General features: G+C 40.8%; 1 protein-coding gene across 1 annotated transcript in view; it reads left to right on the top strand.

Annotated features, from left to right (window-relative positions):
• Positions 1–20889, top strand: part of UBE3C (ubiquitin protein ligase E3C) — a 128076-nt gene that overhangs the window by 13793 nt on the left and 93394 nt on the right. The window contains exons 2-4 of the mRNA XM_039472736.2: positions 10492–10545; positions 15494–15568; positions 16791–16937. Coding sequence (XP_039328670.1) covers positions 10492–10545; positions 15494–15568; positions 16791–16937 — 276 coding nt within the window. The remainder of the gene's footprint in view (positions 1–10491; positions 10546–15493; positions 15569–16790; positions 16938–20889) is intronic.

The following is a 20889-nucleotide window of genomic DNA, read 5'->3' as shown; positions in this document are numbered from 1 at the left end:
TGACACAATTCTGAGGTTAAAAAGTTTCTTGGTATATGTTGTGGCATTTCTTTTTTCTTTTTTTTTTTTTAAGAGAGGGTTTCATTATGTTGGTCAGGCTGGTCTTGAACTCCTGATCTCAGGTGATCTGCCCGCCTTGGCCTCCACAGTGCTTGGATTACAGGCGTGAGCCACCAGCACAGCCATTGTGACATTTAAATTATCGCATTTTACATTGGATACTTTATTTTTTCTCTAGTAAGTGAAGCAGAGAGAGTGGAGAAGGAACAAAGAAATCTGTTGGTTATAGTCAGTTAGACTTTATTTTTTAAAATGAGCTTTTACAATTATAAAATAATATTTATACTGGGAAATGTGGGGCATACTGAAATGTATTTAATAACTACGTATTTGGAACCCTTTTCATCCCTCAGAAAGGAAATACTGTTAAAGCCTAGTCAGTTTTTTCCCATCTTTGTGATGGTAAATGGTCAAAATTCTCCTAGCATTTTTAAGATTTTGTTTTGAATTGGGTGCTGTGGCTCACGCCTGTAATCCCAGCACTTCGGGAGACCAAGGCAGGAGGATCAGGAGGTCAGCAGTTCGAGACCAGTCCGACCAACGTGGTGAAACCCCATCTCCACTAAAAGTACAAAAAATTAGCCAGACGTGGTGGTGCCTGTAATTCCAGCTACTGTGAGCAGAGATCATACCATTGCACTCCAGCCTGGGTGACAGAGCGAAACTCTGTCTCAGGAAAAAAAAAAAAAAAAAGTATTTTGAATTTGCATCATGTTGTACATTCCACCTTATAAATAGGATTTTAGTTACTTATGCTGCATCTTTAAGGATGTTTTGCATATGTGAAATTGGTGGTTCTCATATTTTCATAGAGGCTCTTATTTCATATAGATCTGCTAAAAAAGCAACCCCCCCCACACAAATTGTAGCTTACGCATTGTGCACAAGTGTTAAGTTTTAACATTTTCATTTCCTCAAAGGCAGTATTCTTTGAAGTGTATAAAATGGCTAGCATTATGTTAGTGCATGAGAGCCAGAAAATACTGACCTGAAACAGATGTGTTGTTAATTCTATGTAAACTGAGGAAATTGTTAAAGGAAGATAAGCCAAATAGATGAAACAAACCTCACGGTTATTTATTTGTTTGTTTTTAAATCATGATATTCACAAAAATTCTAACAGTTGTTCCATAAATGGTTAGCAGTTAATTTGGGCATGTGGTCTTTTGAAATTTACTTTGACATACTCTCTAGTTTTTGAACATAAAAATTTTTATTCTGGGCTGTGCATGGTGGCTCACGCCTATAATCCCAGCACTTTGGGAGGCCGAGGCAGGTGAATCATGAGGTCAAGAGATCGAGACCATCCTGGTCAACAAGGTGAAACTCCGTCTCTACTAAAAATACAAAAATTAGCTGGGCGTGGTGGTGCACACCTGTAGTCCCAGCTACTCAGGAGGCTGAGGCAGGAGAATTGCTTGAACCCAGGAGGTGGAGGTTGCGGTGAGCCGAGATTATGCCACTGCACTCCAGTCTGGGTAACGAGCGAAACTCCATCTCAAAAAAAAATATATTTTTTTTTTATTCTGAGGGTTTAATGAAATCTGATTTAAACTGTGTATGCTTTGGTATTTCAAATAAAGAATAAGCTTTGTTACCACTAAATTTATTTAGTGAAGAAAGCACTTTCCCCCCATTTAAAATAATCTTGGTAAGACGAAAAGGAAATCATCTTGGTAAAAGGCGTTTGTAAGGTGTGGCCATATTTAATGTTCAGAGAAGATAAGACAGTATGTAAGCTCCAAAACTTGTTAATCAGTAGAAAGTTTAGTCATTTTTCAAAATCCAGATGTGCTTTTTGCTGGTAGCTCACTTGCCCTTTTCCTCCTTGCCACTTAGTGTTGAACTTATTCCTCAGTATATTGAGCTGCTTTTAGAACTTGTTCTCATATTGCTTTATTACTTTGTTACTGTAAAAAAAAAGTGAGAAAATATTACATGTACATGGGTAATTATTCAAATGGGGGAATATAAAAATTCAAATAAAATACTAGAGTTTTCTTGCCTTTCACCTTCACTTCACTCCTCACACCCCCAGTTCTTTTTTTTTTTTTTTTTAAGATGGAGGCTTGCTTTTTCGCCAGGCTGGAGTGCAGTGGCTCTATCTTGGCTCACCACAACCTCTACCTCCCAGATCAAGCAATTCTTGTGCCTCAGCCTCCCCACTACCTGGGACTACAGGCTCATGCCACCATCCCTGACTAATTTTTGTATTGTTTTTTTTTTGTAGAAACAGGGTTTCACTGTGTTGCTGGGCTGGTGTCCTGACCTCAAGTGATCAACCTGCCTTGGCCTCCCAAAGTGCTAGCATTATAGGTGTGAGCTATCGTGTCTGCCTCAATGCTTTAATCCTTATACTCACGCTCTACTTTGGGATTTTTACACATCCTGTCAACGCTGTTCTCTACATATGTAATCTCATGGGTGTGTAAATTTCCTTCTTTTTGAAAAAAAATGCAAGCTAGAGCATATTAAACAGATTGTTATACTTCTCCTGTCCCCTTAATACACATCAGAGACCGTTCCTGATCAGTACAGATAGAGCTACCACATTCCTTTAAAGAGCTGTGTGACATTCCACATATAGAGTATCATAGTGAATACCTTATAACTTATTCAGCAGCCAAAAAATAAAGCGGACTCCAGTGACATATTAATTCAGTCCTTATTATATGTGAAGACAGCCCTATTTATAGTTAATGTCCTCAATTATAAGACAGTCTTCATATTTAGACTTTAAAAATGACCCTTTTAAAAACTCAATGTCAGGTTCAGTCAGTAGGAAGAAAAAAATAAAGGCGTAGGAATGATCCTAATTCACAATTATGAATATTTACATGTGACTCAACACTGGTAAATAAATGTCAGCTTCTGAAAGTGAAATTTCAGTATGCTATTAAAAATAAGCCTGCTGGACGTGGTGGCTCATGCCTGTAATCCCAGCACTTTGGAAGGCTGAGGCAGGCAGATCACAAGGCCAAGACATCATGACCATCCTGGTCAAAATGGCAAAACCCCTTCTCTACTAAAAAAATGACAAAAAATTAGCTAGGTGTGGTGGTACATGCCTATAGTCCCAGCTGCTCGGGAGGCCAAGGCAGGAGAGTCTCTTGCACTTGGGAGGTGGAGGTTGCAGTGAGCCAAGATCAGGCCACAGCACTCCAGCCTGGCAACAGAGCAAGACTCCGTCTCAAACAAAATAAAAATGAAAATAAGCTTACAACAAGGCATTAAAAAATTCAGTATACAGAAATCCATGCTAGTGATGTGAGTAGTATGTAGTCCATGCTATGTGTATATTCCTAAGCTGCAGCTGCCTAATTTTTAAGTGAGAAAATTGGCTGTATTAAAAATTTAAACTTTGTACACAGAAAAATATCATAACCAAGGTTAAAGACAGTGACAAAGGGAATATTTGTAACATCACAAAAATGATTTTTTGTAAAACAATACAAAAAGATAATCAAATAGAAAAATTATTAAATGGGTCAGTGTATAGAGAAATACAAATACCTTTAAACATAAGAACTTTAGCCTTAACTTATTTTAGAAAAAATACAATTAGAACTACAGTGAAATAAGGCTTTGTGCCTGTCTACTTGGAAAATGTAAGAAGTTAGCCGCTGCACTGGCAGGTGAGGGGACAGCAGTCACTTTCATACACTGGTATGATCTCCTTGGAGGGCAATTTGGAAATACTAAAATTCAAAATGCACATAGCCTTTGACCTAGCAGTTTCGTTTCTAGAAATTTAACCTACAGGTACTACTGACACATTTACAAGGATATCCACTGCAGTTTTATTTGAATTAACAAAAAACTGAAAACAACCTAAATGACCATTAAAATATAACATGGTGGCTAGGTGTGGTGGCTCACACCTGTAATCCCAGCACTTTGGGAGGCTGAGGTGGGTGGATCACCTGAGGTCAGGAGTTCAAGACCAGCCTGGCCAATATGGTGAAACCTCGTCTCTACCTTAAAAAAAAAAAAAAAAAAAAAAAAGCCAGGCTGAGATTGTACCACTGCACTCCAGCGTGGGTGACAGAGTGAGACTCTGTCTCAAAAAAAAATACACACACGCATACACACACACACACACACACACACACACACACACACACACATATGTAAACATGGTGAGACCCAATCTCTACAAATAAATATGTTTTTTCTTTTTTCTTTCTTTCTTCCTTTTTTTTTTAAAGAGACCCAATCTTGTTTCATGGCCGAGGCTGGTCTTGAACTCTTGGTTTCCAGTGATCCTTGTGCCTAAGCCTCCTCCCAAAGGGCTGCGATTACAAGTGTGAGCCACTGTGCCCATCCCTGGAGTCAACTTTAACTTGCTGGCTCCAAAGAGAATCAAAGGAAGCAAATGTAATGAAAGTTTTTGAAAGCCAGTTTTCCATGGACTGGCTGAGAGGGGACCTCTTCTTGACACGGCAAATCCCAGTGTGAAGCTGTGCACCCACGCTTTATTCTGAAACCATCAGCCATAGCACCCAGAACCCGGGGCAGGACTGACCTAGAGAATGCTGTGTCTGTGCATTGTACTTCATCACAAAGGCTAGAGCTGCTAATTGGCCAAATGGGAAGCTGCTGCCAAAGCTGTGATTAAAAGTGATGATTAGTGACAAAGTAAATAAGATAATGGACAAGATTTCCTTTGTCTAGTGATTTAGCTCATTGTCCATTTTTAGATTGGGACAAATACATTGAGCAGCTGTTATTTTCCCGGGGAAAACAAACTTGGTTCTGTTCACCACAGACCGATGAGCCCACTAATACTCCGAACTCAGCTAATCCTTTGCTCTTTTGCTTTATCAGGCATGAGCTAAATAGACAAGTCCATGGAGACAATTTTTTTTCTAACTCATAAATTAGAAGAAATGCTTTCAAATCTATTGTTGATTTTTATGACAAACGATAACATACACTCCAAGTGTGCTGAATTGGAAAAGCAGAGGTGGTGTCTTGGGTTAATGTGAAAATTTGGTCCAGTGTGCTCCAGCACCAGAAAGTTTACCAGAACTAAAATCTCCCTTTTTGTATTGAAAAGGCAGTCCTGCTAGTCATGTATGCAGGAATATTAACTTTGTAATCAAGAGTGTGAAATCATCACTCTTGAGAAAGGCAGAGACTTAATTTCTAGCCTGGTGAAGTCATGGGCAGTAACTGCCAGCACCCACTTCTCCCTCATCCTGAAAGCTGGTGGCATAGTCTCTCCTTGACTGTTATCTCAAGAAGAATGTCAAATCTTTGTGGAGTAAAACTTTCACTGTGGGATATACACCTTGATTGTGGAGGAAAGAACTGTGAAAACCTTGAAAAAAGTATTTTGAATATGGCATTTACAAAGTTAGGAGTATTTGACATAGCAGGCATGTGGGAGAAAAAGAGAGAAAATAATTAGGGAAAAAAAAAGAATTAGGATTAAAGGTCTCCATGAGTGTTTTCCTAAACCACCTGGTAGTGGTGAATGGAGAAAGACAGTCTCCCCCTACCCTGTTTTATTAATATATGACTGTTACCAAGTAAAAGGCTACATTCAAAAGATCAGACTGTGGATGGTTTCTGGAAGCAAAAGTTTGTTAAAGCAAATGACATTTTAGTTAGGAATCCTTTTCAGAATCCAGTTCTATCAGAGAACATGATTAAATACAATTTGCAGCTGAGTGCAGTGGTTCACGCTTGTAATTCAAGCACTTTGAGAGGCCGAGGTGGGCCAATCACTTGAGGTCAGGAGTTCGAGACCAGCCTGATAAACATGGTGAAATCTTGTCTCTACTAAAAATACAAAAATTTTGCCAAGCGTGGTGGTGCGCACCTGTAATCCCAGCTGCTCGGGAGGTTGAGGCAGGGCTTGAGCCCTGGAGGTGGAGGTTGCAGTAAGCCAAGATTGCATCACTGCACTCCAGCCGGGGCCAGAGTGAGACCCTGTCTCCAAAAAAATAAATAAATACCATTTGCCTAACTGATCTAATTATAAACATGTAAATTATAATTCTTTAATATCAAAATTTAAAAAATAAAACTGTCAGCTGAGCACAGTGGCTCACAACTGTAATCCCAGCTCCCCGAGAGGCTGAGGCAGGAGAATGGCTTGAACCCGGGAGGCGGAGGTTGCAGTGAGCCGAGATCACGCCACTGCACTCCAGCCTGGGGGACAAGAGCGAGACTTCGTCTCAATAAAATAAATATAAATAAAACTGTCTAATAGAGCCTGATCTTCCTCTTAAACTGTGCAGCATAGCTCCTCATGTTCTTTTATTGTGATTGCGAAGTTTCTTTTACTTAGAGAAATCTCATTTCAGGTAGGGCTTTTCATAAATAAACTTGTTAGTGTGTTCTTTTTGTTTGCTTGCTTGCTTGTTTGTTTTTGAGATGGAGTCTTGCTCTGTCACCCAGGCTGGAGTGCAGTGGGAGGATTTGGGCTCACTGCAACCTCTCCCTCCCGGGTTTAAGAGATTCTCCTGCCCTAGTCTTTTAAGTAGCTGGGACTACAGGTGCATGCCACCACAGCCAGCTGATTTTTGTATTTTTAGTAGAGATGGAGTTTCACCATGTTGGTCAGGCTGGTCTCGAACTCCTGATCTCAGGTGATCTGCCAGCCTCTGCTTCCCAAAGTGTTGGGATTACAGGCGTGAGCCACTGCACCAGCCACTTTCAAATTTAATTTAAAATGTAAAAATGTAGTTTTCATTGTATTTAATTTGGGAGGATGCCTTCTGTTTGTGACCACTGATACTGTTTTTCCATTTAGTGATAAAAGGTTTCCTCTTAAGGTAAATACATTTGGGTTAAAAAGATTCTTTTTGGCAAGACTAACACAGTAGTTTATTGTATCCTTTGTACTGTATCAAGTAGTAGTTAATTATGTCCATATGTTTTATTACCGAGCCAGGCCATGTCTTAGTTGGTGTCTGCAAAATTTCTCCTTGTCTTTCCCTTGTTGCTCGATCTGTATTTCGAGAGATACTTTGACACTGGTCAAATCCTGTTTCTCGTCACTTTTGCCTGCTGATTTTAGCATACATTAGTAGAATTTGTCTGCAGTGTTAATTACTGTAGTGTTTGGTGATTCTTCCTTTTTCTTTCTACATTTTTAAACTGGATTCTGTGAGGAAAAGATTTTCTTTTCCCTTGTTTATTTATTTGATTATTTATATAAGTGTTGAGTTCCTTGTGTGTTTGTGCATATGATCTTGTGGATTAAAATCTAATGCTATCATTATTGCATAACCTTACTGTACTACTGAGAGTATTGGAAAAATCCAAATTGAGGGCAGCATCCAGGACATGAAAAGTGAAGATAAGAACGCTGTTAGGCCGGGCACGGTGGCTCAAGCCTGTAACCCCAGCACTTTGGGAGGCCGAGGCGGGTGGATCACGAGGTCGAGAGATCGAGACCATCCTGGTCAACATAGTGAAACCCCGTCTCTACTAAACATGCAAAAAATTAGCTGGGCATGGTGGCGCGTGCCTGTAATCCCAGCTACTCAGGAGGCTGAGGCAGGAGAATTGCCTGAACCCAGGAGGCGGAGGTTGCGGTGAGCCGAGATCGGGCCATTGCACTCCAGCCTGGGTGACAGGAGCGAAACTCTGTCTCAAAAAAAAAAAACCGCTGTAAGAAGATTAAGAAGAGATAGTAGCTAAATACAGTGTGGAGTCCTAGATATAGCACTAGAACAGATAAACAGCATGAGTGGGAAATTTGTGGATTTCTAATTAAGTTCTTAGATTAGTCAATGTCACTGTGTCAGTGTGAATTTCCTGTTGGTAACTGTGTCTGCTTATGTGGAGGTGAGTAGGACGTGGGTTAGGGGGCTCGTACCGTTTTTGCAGCTTTTCTGTGTCTAAAATTTGTTTTAAAGAGTTTAAAGAATCTATTTAAAGAATATTAAGTAAACAATCATGAATCATTTTAATTAAGTTTAAAACAGTATTTTTTTGCTATTGGGCATGTAATAAAGGTTTTGTTTTGTTTTTTTTGTTTGTTTGTTTGTTTTTGTTTTTTTTGTTTTGTTTTGTTTTGTTTTTTGAGACGGAGTTTCGCTCTTGTTACCCAGGCTGGAGTGCAATGGCGCGATCTCGGCTCACCGCAACCTCCGCCTCCTGGGTTCAGGCAATTCTCCTGCCTCAGCCTCCTGAGTAGCTGGGATTACAGGCACGCGCCACCATGCCCAGCTAATTTTTTGCATGTTTAGTAGAGACGGGGTTTCACCATGTTGACCAGGATGGTCTCGATCTCTTGACCTCGTGATCCACCCGCCTCGGCCTCCCAAAGTGCTGGAATTACAGGCTTGAGCCACCGCGCCCGGCCAATAAAGGTTTTTTTAATGTGAAATTTTCTTCCCCCCCAACAAGGAGTTTCATTCTTGCTGCCCAGGCTGGAGTGCAGTGGTGAGATCTTGGCTCCCTACAGCCTCTGCCTCCCAGGTTCAAGCTATTCTTCTGTCTCAGCCTCCTGTGTAGCTGAGATTATAGGCACATGAGCCACCACACTTGGCAGATTTGGATTTTTATTGAGACAGGGTTTCACCACTTTGGTCAGGTTGGTCTTGAACTCCTGACCTCTGGTGGTCCACCTACCTCAGTCTCCCAAAGTGCTGGGATTATAGGCGTGAGCCACTGTGCCCAGCTGTGAAATTTTCTATGATGGAAAATATCTGGAGGATTAATTTCTTTGACTTTTGTTTTTGAGACAGGGTCTCACTTTTTCACCCAGGCAGGAGTGCAGTAGCACGATCTTGGCTCACGGCAGCCTCAACCTCCCCAGTTCAAGTGATCTTTCTGCCTTAACTCCCAAGTAGCTGGGACTACAGGTATGCACCACCATGCCCTGCTAATTTGTACTTTTTGTAGAGAAAGGGTTTCACTATGTGGCCCAGGCAGTCTCGTATTCCTGAGCTCACGCGACCTGACCACCTTGGCTTTCCAAAGTGCTGGGATTATAGACATGCACCAGGCCTGGCTTTACATTTTTAAAATTCGAAACTTGATTCTAGGCCGAGCACAGTGGCTTACACCTGTAATTCCAGAAATTTGGGAGGCCAAGGTGGGCAAATCACTTGAGGCCAGGAGTTCAAGAACAACAGCCTGGCCAGTGTGGTGAAACCCCATCTCTACTGAAAATACAAAAATTAGCCAGGTGTGGTGGTGTGCACCTGTAGTCCTATCTACTCGGGAGGGTGAGGCATGAGAATTGCTTGAACTCGGGAGATAGAGGCTGCAGTAAGCCCAGATCGTGCCTCTACATTCCAGCCTGGGTGATAGAGCAAGACTCTGTCTTAATTTAAAAAAAAAAAAAAAAAAAGGTTAGAAACTTGATTCTACACAGTGTTAGTTCACATATCAGTGTATTTGGCTTAACTGCTCTCTGACACTGTTCTGATTAAGTGTATCTCTTAAGATACTTAAATGTATTACTTTTTTTCTAATGATTCATATGTAGTGCCTCAGACCTTTAACTTTTTATTTTTATTTTTATTTTTGAGAGAGGATCTTGCTTTGTCACTTATGCCGGAGAGTAGTGGCTCAATCCCAGCTCACTGCAGCCTTGACCTCCTGGGTCTAAGTGATTCTTTCACCCTCAGTAGCTGGGATTACAAGCACATGCTGCTTTTTTTTTTTAAGTTTTTGTAGTGGCAGGGTCTCGCTATATTGCCTAAGCTGGTCTCAAATTCCTGGGCTCAAGTGATTCTCCCGCCTTGGCCTCCAAAAATGCTGGGATTACAGGCATGAGCCACCTTGCCCGGCCTGGACCTTTAATTTTATTTTGGGTGAACTTTACAAAAATGAAGTGTCCATACACTAAAGACTGGAACAATTTGGAGGGAGAAGAGGGTTGTTTTTATTTACTTTTTCATTTATTTGAAGTTAACTTTTCCTTTTGTTTTCTCACTTTGTTCTACAAACCAAGTGATTTTGTTTAAAACTTAGTTTTACTTATGAAAAAAATTTTTCATCAAAGAAATGTATTTCTTCATTGAAAATTTTACTGAGATCATTGTAGAGTCCTATGCAGCTGTTAGAAGTGATACCAAGAGACCCCTCTCCGCATCACCCAGTTTTCCCTGGGGTAATATTTTACAAAGCCAGTAAGATGTTGCAGTCAGAATTCTGACGTTGGAACAGAGCACTAGTGTTACTCACATTTCCCCCCTTTTACCTGTACTCATTTGTATATGTGAGTAAATCAGATTTTATTCTTCAAAAACTACTGAAGTACTAACTTGTATTAGATCTGGTGACCTCTGGAAAGCCATTTAACTTCTTGTGCCTCAGATTTTCTTGTTTGGTTAAGTCAGACAGCTCAATTGGATAAGCTTTAGAATCATTTTTGGGTGAAAACATTCTATAATTTTTGTATGAGTTTTAAAATTGAAATGATAACCTTCCTTACCTCCTTTTTTCTCTGTTTGGATTTAGGAGGAAAAGGCTTCTCTTTTACATCGTACTCAGGAAGAAAGAAGAAAGAGAGAGGTAAAAACAGTTTTGGTAATGCTCTGTAGATAAGGATTTTTTCTATAGCATTTAAACATGCCTTGGTTTTACTGTGTGTGTGTGTGTGTGTGTATGTGTGTATTTTTGTATTTGTTATATACGACAGAATGTATGTGTATTTAGCTTTAGAAACATTTTTCGATTTCACCGTTAAGTTACTTATTCTGGAACCAGTGTAGAAAAAGATAGATAAAAAGGCAGTTTCCAGACTGGGGAGGGAATATGGGCTTTGGTTGACTTACATAATGATAGAGTTTCCAGAAGAATTAGGAAGTCTTATATATATAATGTTCATTTTTCTTTTTCTTTCTTTTTTTTTTTTTAAGAGATTGAGTCTTGGTCTGTGATGCAGTCTACAGTGCAGTGGCAAGATCATAGCTCATTGTAGCCTTGACCTCCTGGGCTCAGGTGTCAATGTTCCTGCGCTAGCCTCCTGTAGCTGGGACTACAGGTGCATCTTGCCATGCCCAGCTGGTTTTTAAAATTTTTACATAGATGGGGTCTTGTGTTGCTGAGGCCAATTTCAAACTCATAGCTTCATGCAGTTTTCCTGCCTCAGTTTCCCAAAGTATTGGGGTTACAGGCGTGAACTATCTCGCCTAGCTTATGATGCTGATGTTTTATGAAGCAAAAGGAGAAAACTGACTATTAAGACATGTGTCTTAACTATTTGTGAAGAAGGTAAAAGTAGTGACATTTCTTGTTTATTGTTTATTCTACATTTCGTCTTGTGATAATTTCTTAAAATAGCTTTATTTTATTGATTAATCGGCAATTGTACTGTCTTATGGTCTGCTTTTTTAGATAAGAGTTTTTTGTTTTGTTATTTTAACAATTCATTCAGGCCTCTAACATATTTATTGAGTGCTTATGGTGTGTGTACCAGGCACTGCTCTGCTTGCTGGGTATACAGATAGCACGTAAGACAGACAAGGTTCCTGCTCAGTGGCAGAACAGAGCCATGAACCAGGATGCTGAGATGGTTACAAGACCTGTGAGGGAAACAGAGTAACGTGATCACATCTGGAAGGGCCTATGTTAGGGATGGTGTTTAGGGGAAGGGCTCTCTGAGGAGGTTAGGGTGAAAAGAGTTGTAGACACGCTTTTCCAACCTTAGCGCTGACACTTTTGACCAGATAATCCTTTCTTGGGGGGAACTGTTCAGTACATTGGAGGATGTTTAGCAACATCCATGGCCTCTACCGACTAAATGTCAGTAGCACTCCGTTCCCCCAGTTGTGACAACCAAAAATGTCACCATAAATTACCAGATGTCCCCGGGTAGTAATATTGGCTTCGCTTCAGGGTGCTGCTTGACCAAGAAAGATATTCGTTGGTTGGTGTCTTTAATCTTGTTTTATGGAAAGGACTCAGCCATCATCTCTTCGGCTAGTGCTTTTGCTTCATTTTCCCTCTCCTCTCCTACTTGGACTCAGACTGTAAATCTGTTTGGCCTTTGTATTGCGTCCCACATTTCCCTCATGTGCTTTTTTGGATGTTTATCCTTTTGAATAGCTCTGCTTCAGTTTAGATATTTTCACCTGACCTAACTTCTGATATGATCTCTTTAACATTGGCCAGTCGTTTTTCTTTCTTTCTTTCTCTTTTTTTTTTTTTTTATTATTCTGAGACGGAGTCCTGCTCTGTCACCCAGGCTGTGGAGTGCAGTGGCGCGATCTTGGCTCACTGCAGCTGTGGCCTCCTGGGTTCAAGTGATTGTCCTGCCTCAGCCTCCTGAGTAGCTGGGACTACAGGTGCATGCCACCATGCCCAGCTAAGTTTTTGTATGTAGAGACAGGGTTTTGCCTTGTTGGCCAGGCTGGTTTTGAACTTCTGACCTAAAGTGATCCTCCTGTCTCAGCCTCCCAAAGTGCTGGAATTATAGGTGTAAGCCATCATGCCTGGTCTGATTGTTAAATACATCCGTTGACTTCTTAATTTCAGTTTTTGTTATTTTAGTTCTAGAACTTTCTTTCATTCTTTTATATAGTCTTTAGTTCTCTTTTAATTTCTTGAATGTAACTGTAGATTTCTTAGGACAATGTTTAAACTCCAGTAATTGGGTCTTCTGTGGGTTTGTTTCTATTGTTTGTTGTCTTGATTTTTAATCTGATGGGGTTTCTTTTGTAGTTGACTACCTGCTTTTCTTTTGATGCTTTTAGAATTCAGTCTTTATCTTTGATCTTAAATAGTGTGATTATTTGCTTGGAGATCATTGAGCCTGCTGTATCTGAGTGTCTAAATCTCTTGTGAGACAGGAATTTTTTATATATGATTTTATTAAACAGGTTTTCTAATCCTTTCTTTGACTCTTCGACCTTAGTGATACCAATACCTGGAATATTTTATTGCTTTATGTTATCCTAAATGTCATGAATGCTTTGCTCATTCTTTTTTCTTTATTTTTTCTGGCTGGATTATTTCAAAAGACCTCTCCTCAAGTTCTGAAGTTCTTATTTTTTTTTACCTGATTAGTCTGTCTTGAAGCTTTCAAATGTATTTTGTATTTCTTTCTATGAATTCTTCACTTCCAGAATTCATAGTTGATTCTTTCTAAAAATACCTGCCCCTTTGGTAAATTGCTCATTCACATTCTGAATTGTTTTTCTGAATTCTTGGTATTTTTCAGAATTCCCTTGTTTCTCACTGAGCTTTAAAAATCAATATTTTGAATTACTTATCTGGGATTTTCAAAATTTCTATTTGATTAAAAGAATTTGCTGCTGGAGAATGTTCCTTTGAAGATGTTGTATTTCCTTTTTTTTTTTTTTGGCAGAGTCTTGCTCTGTCACCCAGGCTGGAGTGCAGTAACATGATCATGGCTCACTGCAGCCTCCACCTCCCAGATTCAAGTGAGTCTCCTGCCTCACTCTCCCAAGTAGCTGGGATTACAGGCGTGTACCACCACGCCCAGCTAATTTTTTGTGTTTTTATTGGAGACGGGGTTTCACCATATTGGCCAGGCTGGTCTGGAACTCCTGCCCTCAAGTGATCCAACCGCCTCAGCCTCCCGAAGTGCTGGGATTACAGGTGTAAGCCACTGTGCCCAGCCTTGCAGGAAGTACATCTACGTGACTTAATGATGTTCTCTAATCCCACAGTTGTGTGTGTTAGTCTCAGCTTTGTAGATGGCATTCATATGAGACAATGTAGTAGGGTAAGATGGAGTACAGGCTTTATTATCATACCTGAGTTTGAATTCTGTCTTACATCTTTGGGTGATGCTTAATCTTTATAGTGCACTCAGTTTCTTATCTTTAAACTGGAAGCAATGCTCACCTGTAAGATTACCGTGCATTTGGATGGGAAGTACCTCTATGGGCTGGCACACAGTTGTAGGCCTTCCTACTATTGGTCATAACAGTGGTGAAGAACAGATATTTTGCCTGGTCGCTGAATGTTTTTTTTGTTTTGTTTTGTTTTGTTTTGTTTTGTTTTTAAATTTAGTTGGTCTTTATTTTTAAAAATACTTAAAAAGAAATGAGTAGCAGATACTTTACATTAAATCTGAGGAATAACAGTTCCTCTGTAGCTTTTGCAGTTCTATTTCTTTGGGCCAATGACTGGGGTAAATGGATTATGACATAGGGCCGGGGTGAACCACCTCACTTATTGGGTGTTACGGGAAGGATATTTATTTATTTATTTATTTATTTATTTTTATTTTTTTTATTGCATTTTAGGTGTTGGGGTACATGTGATGAACATGCAGGATTGTTGCATAGGTGCACGCATGGCAGTGTGCTTTGCTGCCTTCCGTCCCCTCACCTGTGTCTGTCATTTCTCCCCATGCTATCTCTTCCAACCTCCCCACCCCCGCCTTTTTTTTTTTTTTTTTTTTTGAGACGGAGTTTCGCTCTTGTTACCCAGGCTGGAGTGCAATGGCAGATCTCGGCTCACCGCAACCTCCGCCTCCTGGGTTGGGGCAATTCTCCTGCCTCAGCCTCCTGAGTAGCTGGGATTACAGGCACGCACCACCACGCCCAGCTAATTTTTTTGTATTTTTTTAGTAGAGACGGGGTTTCACCATGTTGACCAGGATGGTCTCGATCTCTCGACCTCGTGATCCACCCGCCTCGGCCTCCCAAAGTGCTGGGATTACAGGCTTGAGCCACCGCACCCAGCCGTGAATGTTTTAAAGATATTCTCAAGTCAGTGAAAATCGGAATTTTCTCTTGAAAAAAGAAAAGTGACCTTTAAAATACGATGTCTGTATTATTTTAATATTTAAAAGTAAAACTTTAAAAAGTCCTGCTATGCTGGTGGGATTGTAAAATGGTGTTGCCATTTTGGAAGACAGTGTGGCAGTTCCTCAGTGATTCTACTTCTAGGTTTATATTCAAGAGAAATGAAAACCTGTATCCACAAGAAAACTCGTATATGAATGTTGATAGCAGCCTTAATTCGTAATAGCTCTAGGTGGGAGCAGCCAGGATGTCCATCAGTAGATGAATGGATGAATTCAATGCTGTCCGTCCACACGCTTGAACATGACTCTCAACCTTAGAAAGCAATGAGGTTCTCACATATGCTGTAACATAGGTGAATTTTGAAAACATCATGTGAAGAGAGAAAAGCCAGACACAACATATTGTGTGATTCCATTATCTGCACTGCCTATGAATAAGCAAATCCATAGGGGAGAAGTAGATTAGGGATCACTGGACCAGGGAAGGATAGCGGGAAACTGGGGGGACTGTGAATACAGACAGGGCTTCTGGTGGCGGGTGACGAAGGTATTCTAAAATCAGTGCTGATGGTTGTGTAGCTCTTAATATATTAAATGTGTATTTAGTGGGTGTCTTCTAAAGAATTTTATGGTATGTGAATTACATAGCCGTTAGTGTTTTTAAAGTCTTTACTAGCAAAATGTTATTTTCACTGGATTCTGATCAATTTTTCCCTCACTTCTCCTTTCATTATTCAGGAAGAAAGGCGAAGGTTGAAAAATGCAATAATCATCCAGTCATTTATTCGAGGCTATAGAGACAGAAAACAGCAAGTAAGTTTGTTTGCTTTTAAAATAAGAAAGAATTAGTAGGGCATGGGAGAGCTTATTTTAAATATGGTATGTATCTTTGTATACCTCGTTAATGGAGATTAATGTTGACAGTAGTATTCTTCCCAGTTATTTTATTTGTTCTAATATCTGCAAAGATGTATAGATAGGTGAGTTTTTAGGTAAATAATAAAATAAAAACATGGGCCTAACCACAGTTGAAGATCAGTATATAAGGAGACGGTGGGAGATTCTTTCAGTGGGCATTTAGCAGCTTTCATTGCATTTCAGTCTGAGTTTTTTGTTTTTTGTTTTTGTTTTTGTTTTTGAAGTTCTATAACAGTGTTTTCTTCTTTTTCTTTTCTTTTTGAGACAGAGTCTTACTCTGTCGCCCAGACTGGAGTGCAGTGGCACGATTTTGGCTCACTGCAACCTCCGCCTCCCAGTTTCAAACAGTTCTCCTGCCTCAGCCTCCCAAGTAGCTGGGATTACAGGCATGCGCCACCACGTCTGGCTAATATTTGTATTTTTAGTAGAGATAGAGTTTCACCATGTTGACTAGACTGGTCTCGAACTCCTGACCTCAAATGATCCACCTGCCTCAGCCTCCCAAAGTGATGGGATTACAAGTGTGAGCCACTGCACCTGGCGTGGTTTTTTGTTTGTTTGTTTGTTTTTTTGTTTTAGATTGTCTTGCTCTGTCACCCAGGCTGAAGTGCAGTTGCACGATCTTGGCTCACTGCAAGCTCTGCCTCCCAGCTTCAAGCGATTCTCATGCCTCAGCGTCCTGAGTAGCTGGGATACAGGTGTGTGCCACCACAGCTGGCTAACTTTTTTGTATTTTTAGTAGAGATAGGGTGAAACCCTATCTCAAACTCCTGACCTCAAATGACCTGCCCATCTTGGCCTCCCAGAGTGCTGGGATTATAGGCATGAGCCACCATGTTGGTCAGCCTGGTCTCAAACTCCTGACCTCAGGTGATCCACTTGTCTTGGCCTTCCAAAGTGCTGAGATTAAAGGCATGAGCCACCATGCCTGGTTTCTTTCTTTCTTTTTTTTTAAACATTTTTTTTCTACAACTCAGCTGTGAGCAAGGACCAGCGAACAGCCTTTTCATTGTCAATTTCCACCATTCCTGTAAACACATCAACGTATATTTAGATCATAAGAATTGTGTGTCCAGATAATATATTTATGTGTCATTTTGTTTTGTTTTTCTTCCAGTATTCCATCCAAAGAAGTGCATTTGATCGCTGTGCTACCTTATCACAGTCTGGGGGCACTTTTCCCCTTGCTAGTGGCCCCAACCTTACCCTTTTGGTAAGGCAGCTTCTGTTTTTTTACAAACAAAATGAAGACTCAAAACGTTTGGTGAGTGTTAACTACGTTTGCACTTGTCCTCATTGACACCCGTTGGCTTTCTTGTCCAAAGTGGAAATGGTATCATCAGAAAGTTAGACGGCCTCTGTGCCCAGGCTTTGTGAATTTCTCAGCTAGCTGTGAGAGGTTACCTTTGTGATGATGTGTTTTACCTCTTAAAATTTGATACACATAAAAATATGTATCAAAAAATAGGCTTTTTAATATTTTTTGTAGTGGAAAACTTGAAACAAGTAGAATGTCTTGCCCACCTATGATGTACCCTGACACAGCCTCAGCGTCATCAGCACGCCGAGGTTAGTGGGAAGTGCCTCCTCAGTACCACACCATGGTTACCCGCAAACCCTGAGATACAGGGTCTCAGTGTTTACATATTACGATGATGATGATAGAGATTTGGTCTTGCTCCGTCACCTCGAATTCCAGGCTTAAGCAATCCTCCCACCTCAGCCTCCCAAGCAGCTAGAACTACAGATGTGTGTACACCTTGTTAATGTTAAGGCTAATTTTTAAAATTTTTATTTATTTATTTATTTATTTATTTATTTATTTATTTATTGGCAGAAATGAGGTCTTGCTATGTTGCCCAGACTGGTTGTGAACTTCTAGTCTCAAGTGATCCTCCCTCCTTGGCCTCTCAGAGTGCTGCAAATGTAGGCGTGAGCCACTGCGCATGATTTACGGTCTCTTTTTGCAGGGGGCTGGGGGAGCAGAGCCTTGCTTTGTCACCAAGGCTGGAGTGCAGTGGTGTGTTCTTGGCTGACTACAACCTTTGCCTCCTGGGCTCAAGCAATTCTTGTGTGTCAGCTACCTGAGTAGCTGGGATCACAAGCATGCAGCAAGATGCCTGGCTAATTTTTGTATTTTTAGTAGAGATGGAGTTTCACCCTGTTGTCTGTGCTAGCATTGAACTCTTGGACTCAAGTGATCCTCCCACCTCAGCCTCCCAAAGTACTGGGGATATAGGTGTAAGCCACCATGCCCAGCCTTAGGGTCTCATTTTTTTAAATCCGAAATATAATCGTAGTTCTCTAAAATTTTGTAGGCATTTGATCTTATCAATGCTGAGGAACAGTGTGTATTAATGGTGGAAAATACATTCAGATACATAAAAGAGTAATTTTTTCTTAAATGGAACTTGTTACTGTTCATTTTCTCAGGGAATATTAAGAGATTTGTATATAATTGTTAGGTTAATTACACACACATTCTTTTTTTGAGATACAGTCTTGCTCTGTTACCCAGGCTGGAGTGCAGTGGCGTGATTTGGCTTGCTGCAACCTGCGTCCCCTGGGTTCAAGCAATTCTTCTGTCTCAGCCTCCCAAGTAGCTGGGATTACAGACATGTGTCACCACACCCAGCTAGCTTTTGTATTTTTAGTAGAGAAGGGATTTTGCCATGTTGGCCAGGCTGATCTTGAACTCCTGGCCTCAGGTGATCCACCTGCCTCGGCCTCCCAGTATTGGCTTTACACGTGTGAGCCACCACACCTGGCCTAGGTTAAGTATGTTATTTATCTTTTTTTTTTTCCTTTTGGGAAGGAGTCTCACTCTGTCACCCAGGCTGGAGTGCAGTGGTGTGGTCTTGGTCCACTGCAACCTCTGCCTCCTGGATTCAAGCAATTCTCCTACCTCAGCTCCCTGAGTAGCTGGGATTACAAGCGTATGCCACCATGCCTGGCGTGTGTGTGTGTGTGTGTGTGTGTGTTTGTATGTTTGTATGTGTTTTTAGTAGAGACGGGTTTCACCATGTTGGTTAGGCTGGTCTTGAACTCTTGACCTCATGTAATCGACTTGCCTTGGCATCCCAAAGTGCTGGGGTCACAGGCATGAACCACCACACCCATCCAGGTTAAATGTATTACTCATTTTTGGAATTTTTCAAAATCTGCATGAAAAGGGGAGTATACAGTGAAAAATAAGTCTTTTTTGCTACAAACCCTCCCTTCTAGAATGATCTCTACATGAATTAATTACAATAGACAAAGAAATACAGTAATACTCATCTAGTGTTTGGCTTTAAAACCCAGCATTGCCTCCAGAGTTGACCTAAGCTGGAATACAAGCAAACTTTCTGTAAACTGAGAAAGTGCAGAGAAAGAACTGAGAGCAGATCTGGAGAGGCAGTGAAAGCAGTTTAATATGCCCATTCTGGACTTCCATTAAGTGCAGGCTCTTTCCAGGCTTGCCTTCTGAAGTTCATGAAAAAAAGAATCAGAATAGCACAACTGCAGATACTTGGGCTTGCTTTCTGAAACAGGCTGTTCCTGTCCTCGTATACTCTAGTCTTGTAGATTGCAAGATCACCGAGGAGCACAGACAGGCAAGTGCTGTGAGATGTCACCTGGTGTCTCCAGAACACCTGTTGCCTTTGAGTGAGGTCCTCAATCTTAGTCATCAATCACTATATGGTTTATAAGCATGGTATAGCCACACAGTCCTGCTTCAGAAGCCATCTATGAAAAGCTTGTATGTAAATGAACATGTTTGACTGTAGGCCTCGATCAAATACAAAGCAGATTGCTCATGTATAGATTCTGAAACCCTAAATACATTAAATGTCATCAGACCTATCCAGGAAAAGGATAAAAATGGGCTGGACACAGTGGCTTACACCTGTAATACCAACACTTTGGGAGGCTGAGGTGGAAGGATCCCTTCATGCCAGAAGTTTGAGGCCAGCCTGGGCAAAATACCAGACCTCACCTATAGAACAAAACAGAGCAGAAATCAAATCAGCCGGGTGTGGTGGCATGCCGCTGTAGTCCGGCTACTTTTAGGAGGTTGAGGCAGGAGGATCATTTGGGCCTAGGAATTCAAGGCTGCAGTGAGCTGTGATCCTGCCACTTTTCTCCAGCCTGCGCAATTGATTGTCGATTTAGTTCTCAAGCATAGATGCAAGAGCAATGAATTAATCACGTGGGTAAACGGCTCCTGCCCCAGTCTTCATGTTGTTAGCTTTTGCCTCCAGGAGTAAGCGTAGTGCCACTTTGGATAGGGTTCCAAAGCTATTCTATGCAAAAACAGGCATATATGGCTATTTCTTCTTCACCTCTTCCTTTAAAAAAATTATTACTATGACTTTAAGTCAAATACGGTACTAAGACTGTATCTCATATACAGTTTAATTATTCTGGAATTAATAATTGCCTCACTTTTTAGTTGCTCACTTTCTTTGAATCTTTTGGCAAAGTCTTCCACCTTCCAGCAATCCTAACAATTATATCATGTATAGTTATTTTACATCTTGTTAACTGATAATAGAAATTTTAGGATGAACTACATTCTAAAATACTTCTTCACTATCTGAAGTGGTGTGTAAACCTACATACTGCTTCAGATAGTGAAGGAAGTATTCATATCTTATTGGTTCCTGAGAAAATGGGGGCAAGGTAGCTGCAAACACCTCAAGAGAAAGCCTGTGTGTATTAACTAATATTCACAGAAGGTCAGAGTTATTTGTCCCAGCTTAAGCCATGAGCTAATTTGTTGTGCAAAGTGCTTTTGTATTGGTTTAATAACATTTTATGGCAAAGAAATGTTAATGTCAAAGGAAAAACCACTTAAAAATAATAGGCAAAGGAAAGGTTATATAGCATATTTGTAGCTAGCTACATTTAAAAGGCTGTCTTTGCCGGTTGCAGTGGCTCACACTATAATCTCAGCGCTTTGGGAGGCTGAGGTTGTGGTGGGTCACTTGAGGCCAGGAGTTTGAGACCAGCCTGGCCAACATGGCAAAACCTCATCCCTACTAAAAATATAAAAATTAGCTGGACATGGTGGTGGTAGGGTGGGTGCCTATAATCCCAGCTACTTGGTAGGCTGAGGCAGGAGACTCCCTTGAACCCAGCAGAGGTTGCAGCGAGCCAAGATGGCGCCACTGCACTCCAGCCTGGGCAACAGTGAGACTGTCTCAAAGGGGAAAAGGCTATCTTTTCATTCT

This window comes from Saimiri boliviensis, chromosome 10 (genome assembly GCF_048565385.1).
Source record: "Saimiri boliviensis isolate mSaiBol1 chromosome 10, mSaiBol1.pri, whole genome shotgun sequence".
In the NCBI taxonomy this organism is placed as follows: Eukaryota; Metazoa; Chordata; class Mammalia; order Primates; family Cebidae; genus Saimiri; species Saimiri boliviensis.
Note: the sequence above shows the minus strand (reverse complement) of the source record. Positions and strands in the feature narration are given on the sequence as shown.